The sequence below is a fragment of the Aulonocara stuartgranti genome (genome assembly GCF_965226115.1).
Source record: "Aulonocara stuartgranti genome assembly, chromosome: 19".
NCBI classification, from domain to species: Eukaryota; Metazoa; Chordata; class Actinopteri; order Cichliformes; family Cichlidae; genus Aulonocara; species Aulonocara stuartgranti.
Window position 1 is genome coordinate 17,792,430 of NC_138955.1, and position 6,000 is coordinate 17,798,429.

The 6,000-nt window shown below is 40.5% G+C and overlaps 1 protein-coding gene across 1 annotated transcript in view; it reads left to right on the forward strand.

Moving 5' to 3' along the window:
- LOC309695823 (uncharacterized protein) overlaps positions 1-1,251 on the forward strand; it is a 232,739-nt gene extending 231,488 nt beyond the window's left edge. The window contains exon 2 of the mRNA XM_082516735.1: positions 689-1,251. Within this exon, the coding sequence (XP_082372861.1) occupies positions 689-1,249 (561 nt within the window). The 3' untranslated portion in view covers positions 1,250-1,251. The remainder of the gene's footprint in view (positions 1-688) is intronic.
- Positions 1,252-6,000: the final 4,749 nt, after the last annotated feature.

Sequence of the window (6,000 nt, forward strand, 5' to 3'; positions counted from 1 at the left end):
GAGTGGTAAACAGAGACCTCTCCTAGTATCAGAGGCATGCTATTTTCATTTTTGCTTTGTTTCTTTAAGCCCACACATTGCTTGTCTTAATTTTATGCCGAGGATTTTAGGCCACCACTGCTATGTTTCACAAATATTTTCGCCTGAGGTTACACTGAAACCTTTGAATGGCTCGGCCACTTTTACACTTGCTTGGTTAATTCGAGGCTGAGAAAAGTTTCCTGTGTCTGGGAGCTTCTTGGATCCTGGATGAATGGATTAGACTCCATGGTAGCTTACATAATTCATAAAAGTGTAAAATATGACTGTAATCATACTCAAGATGGCAGTGAAGACCATATCATTTCCAGATGTGGGAAAACAACCATTACTGTTTCAGCAAAAGCTACAAATCAGGCAGAAATATACCGACCGAGTGCTCAGTGAATACCTCAGGCAGCAGAAACCCAAGAAAGAGGAGGAAGGCGAGGAACCATCATGGAAGGACAGGCCCCTGCACGGTATGTACCACCGGCAGATAGAGGAGGTGACTGATATCCAGAAATCCTACCAGTGGCTGGACAAAGCTGGACTGAAAGACAGCACAGAGGCACTAATCATGGCAGCACAAGAACAAGCTCTGAGTACAAGATCCATAGAGGCTGGATCTATCACACCAGGCAAGACCCCAGGTGCAGGCTGTGTAAAGATGCCCCCAGAGACAATCCAGCACATAACAGCAGGGTGCAAGATGCTAGCAGGCAAGGCATACATGGAACGCCATAACCAAGTGGCCGGCATAGTGTACAGGAACATACACTATGAGTATAACCTGGAAGTCCCGAGGTCAAAATGGGAGATGCCCCCAAGGGTGGTGGAGAATGACCGAGCTAAGATCCTGTGGGACTTCCAGATACAGACGGACAAAATGGTGGTGGCTGACCAACCGGACATAGTGGTGGTAGACAAACAGAAGAAGACGGCCGTAGTGATCGATGTAGCGGTTCCGAATGACAGCAATATCAGGAAGAAGGAACACGAGAAGCTGGAGAAATACCAAGGGCTCAGAGAAGAGCTCGAGAGGATGTGGAGGGTGAAGGTAATGGTGGTCCCCGTGGTAATCGGAGCACTAGGTGCGGTGACTCCCAAGCTAGGCGAGTGGCTCCAGAAGATCCCGGGAATGACATCGGAGATCTCTGTCCAGAAGAGCGCAGTCCTGGGAACAGCTAAGATACTGCGCAGGACCCTCAAGCTCCCAGGCCTCTGGTAGAGGACCCGAGCTTGAAGGATAGGTGCCATTCATACAGGTAACGAGTGGGGGACAGAAAAGCTTCTTACAGAAGACGTTACAGGTCTGTGAGAGCCAGAGATTTTCCTTGTTTGAGGTGACCAAATACTTATTTTCCACCCTAATTTACGAATAAATTCTTTACAAATCCTACCATGTGGATTCATGGATTTTTTTTTCACATTCTGTCTCTCACAGTTGAAGTGTACCTCTGGTGCAAATTACTGACCTCTGTCATCATTTTAAGTGGGGGAACTTGCACAATCGGTGGCTGACTAAATACTTTTTTGCCCCACTGTATGTATGTATATATATAGTGAAGGAGATATAAATTGGATACACTTTCACACACTTTTGTACATGCAGAAGGTCATTTAAAGTACTATTACAGTGTCCAGTAGGGACTATCTAAAGCACTGCAGGCCACTGAAAGCTGTTGATGCCCACAGCAACTTACCCAGTTGGTGGGCTATCTAACAGCTGGTTGGGAGAGATAATGGAAACTGTGTGTTTCTGTACATTTCTAAGTGGACCTCAGGCAAAATTAATGTGCACAGTACCTCATGACTGTTCTGATTTACTTTCCCCCCCTCACACTGGATTGGGTTTCTTCAAGTTAATTAAGGATTTTTAGCTATAACAAAAAAAAAAGTTTGACTGTATGAAAACAGCTGGGGAAACTCGATTTGTCACACTGTATTTCCTCAAACTCGTTGGAAGGTACCTTCCAAAATCAAAATGTTCCTGTGTGCTTCCTATGGTTAGACATAAAATATGCAAAAGTGTTGTCCACCTTCAAAAAACAAATATGTCATATTTGCAAAGTGATATTGCAATATAAATTTATGCTAAACCAATTACCAGCCAAAGACAGAGACATTTTCTAACATTTAATGTTTGGACACCGCGTTTTAACCAAAATTTAACCATGACTGAAACTGAAATTTAAGAGTAGTCTCAAAAAACATTCACACTTCATTTTTCTGGTGAAAAATCAAATGTGTTTGACCCCCCTCATTTATTCATCGCTCCTATAATGCATTTGTAACTTGACTAATACAATTTTAGGCAATTCGAGTGCAATTTAGTTGCAAAAATGTAAATTCTAACAGAAAGGGTTCAAAATTATAATGCAGGATGTTGCTGCTAAAACTCAGGTATTTCAAACCATTAAGTTTTCTCTACATGGACGATATTAACTATGTTTTAGAAAGTAGTGGATAAAACCATTGACCATTAATGTTAAAATGTCTCCCATGGAAACAGAGGAAAGAAGAAGAAAGCATTCAATTTTTCATGGCATGTTTTGTTTTTCAGTATTTCTGCTTCCAGATTGTACAAAGTGGACATACTTTATGTTTTTACGCCTTGCAGAAGCTTGGAAGCAGCACACACTATTTGTCGTTGCTGAATGAAACCTACACTCTGCTGACCAGTATATTTTATTCTGCTGCAGGTATATCTGTGAGCCATAACAGTCACCCATATTTCTCTCAGAGGTTTTCCGTGGCACCCATGCAAGCTCTGCACCTCCAAGGCTGTTGCTGTTTTGGTGACTCCCCCTCTGCATCCCTCTAAAGTACATCGTAAAGACTTGATTTACACCCTTTGTCTTCACATTGTTCTCATTTCTTCCCCTTTTTTCCACTCCCTCTTTTTGTGTTTTTGCCCCTGCTCATTAATTCACAACCTGCAGCCATGTGGGTAACACTTATCCGAGAATAAAGAGCAGGAAACAGGAGAAGTGAAGAAGACAGAAAGTTCATGAGCCGAGGGCACATCAGAGCATTGTTGTGGGAAAGCCACAACTTTGCTGTCATTCTAACTTTCGGACATGAATATTAAAGGATTCCACCACCTTAGGGGTTGAGGCACACTTCATAAAAAATGAAAGAATGTGCCATTCAACATTAGCAACAATGGAATGAGTGTCCAAGTGCATTCCAATTAAAAACTTAAACACGAAACAAAAGAGTAAAATAACGCAAAGAGATGTGATCTGGAAACCAAGCTGATATGTTGCAATATGTCATCAAACCGTACTATTTAGACCATTAAATGACCATAATAATGACATGACAGGACAATTTTTAAATTGTGAAATCATGTATGTTCAGGATCAATCAGCAAGGCTCAGTTTAATTAACGCTGGTTCATTAATGCAGTCTCATTCTGCAAATGGCAATGGGCAAATGTCTAGTTTTACTCAATAGAAACTGTAGATCGAGTATTTTTTTGCATGTGTTTAAACCATTTAATGATTTTGAGGCTACAGCTGCCACCACTCTAATTTCTTCATTCTGTGGTTATCCATCCATTTTCTTCTGCTTATCCGGTCCAGGGTCTGTGAGAGACACAGCTGCTGGGAAACCAACCAGACAAAGTAGTAGCTGACAAGGAACAGAAGACCTCAGTTGTTATAGATGTAGCGATACCAGCTGATTGCAACATCGGGAAAAAGGAGCAATAGAAAATAGAAAAGTACCAGGGGCTGAAGATACAACAGATGTGGAAGGTAAAGTCCAAAGTGTCCCGGGGTAAAAGGAGAATTAGGAGCTGTAACTCCCAAACTGGAAGAGTTTGTGCAGGTTTCAAGCACAACATGAAAGTTAAAGACTTGAGGGTTGTGTGCAGTATGTGACCACATACAGTAATATCCTCTCAACTGATAAGATGTGTTTTTTCTGTGACCAGCAGAATGTTCCTATGTGCCATAGCACTACTAACAAAAAGTATTAGTTTACAAGGAAATTAACATAACTTATTGTGCCAGGCTACCACCATGTAGTATAAATTATAGTCATAGAGCCATTCCAATTATCTTTTATTTTTAAGTTGTTTGTCACAAATAAGGCCACTTTAACCTGTAGAACATTTTAATGAGTATTTCAACTTCTCACAAAATTTCAACATTTCACTAAGACTTCATAAATAACTGATTGACTATGTAATTATTGGCAAATCAATTCATAATAAAATGAACTAAGTGGCGGGTGTTTTGTGAAACAGTCAAACCCAGCAAGGGACACGATGCTGCAAAGCAAAGTCAGACTTATAGTGAGTTGTACCTGTCACTGCTCCAGGATTCTGAATCTGTGTGTGACCAGTGAGACTGCAGGAAGAGAGAAGGATGGCTTAATTTATGGAAAAGCACATCTGTTCCTAATTAACAGTAACTCGTGTTCAAGCGCCCTCATCTAGACAGAGTGGCAGCATGAGCATTAGCAGGACCCAGAAAGTGAAGGAGCTGAACAGAAGTCAGTCATTCGTTAACTATTTACACACATCCTTTTCTTTACTTCACATGTGATTCATAACTTTCCTTTCTGTATCAAAATAGCCACAACAACAAAAATGCAAAAGATCATCCTCTAGCAAGAGATTTCACTTGAGCAAGTAAACGCACCAGCATATGCACAGCTTTGCAGACCATCATCTTTGTGTTGTTGCACGTCATAAATTACCAACCTTAGTGCTTGTGTACAACGCTAGTAGTCAAAAGTTGTGTGAAGTTATGTGAGAAGACCTAGTCTTAAAACTTGGGTTGAGTGTCTAGTCCAAGTCTATTCCAAGGAAGAAGAAAAACACAACACACAATATAACTAGGCTCCATATTAACAGCCCAGCATGCTGGTTGATATAAATCCTAGTACTACTGCCCTTTACTGAGACAATGACATTTAACTTGGAGCTTGCTGATTAGGGATTCTTGTGCTTGATGTGCTCTGAGGCGCTCCAATTAGAGCAAGCACACAATTATTTCTCCACAAAATGTTGCCAATAGTCCTTTAGCAAAACAATTTAATCTCAAAATATAATTACCTCAGGCACCCTTTCAGTGCTTTTAGAACAATTCACCTATGAGAGCTAAAAAAAAAAACCTACTAGGTTTCTGTCACTGTATAATAATGTCTTTTACCCCTACTGTACCTCCACAGCTTACCAGCTTTAGCCCTCGAGGTACACGTTTCCTAAATTAGGGAAAGTGACAGTACAGTTGAGTCTGTTTTATCCTTCAGCGCCAGAGCATACCTCCGGGGTATAGTTCTTATTATACTGAGAGGAAAATGGCACTGTTTGTGAAATGAACTGTCAACATTACACTGCTGATTTGCCATACCCTTCACTAACTGCACATCTAAAATTAGCTCATTTAAATTTGTTTACCAGTGTTGTTGGAACTGGACTGAAAAATCAAACAGGTCATCTAAATGCTTTCAGACAACCAAACATAGTTTTGGGTGCTTCTGCAGCAAATACCCATTCCCCACATGGTTTTTGTCAAAAATGAAAATATAGCTAATATCGAGCCAAGTATGACCTCATATTCAATATTGTTTACTCTAAATATTTTCAAGTCATTTCTTTGTTAGGCAACAATATGCATCAAAGGTGCTGTGTACCCATGTTGCCTGTGGTTTGTTCAGTAAATCCAGTAAACTCAAATGATTATTGACCTGCTGTGTCTACACAGCTCTTGTATTGACTAAACTCTTCTGTTTCTGATTCAAAATTGGATTGTTCTTGGGATTGTTATCCTGTCTGAGCTCCAGAAATCCTCAAACCTAAATCATTAACATGCATGTAAAACAGACCAGGATCCTGTCAAAATAGGATTCTGCAAAAAGTGAAATGGAGGTGGTCTTGTTGTGCATAATAATGAGGATTATTAACATTCAGGTTAAGTTCCAGGAAGTTGCGAGAGAATCCCTGGAGGATTTAAAACTCTCTGG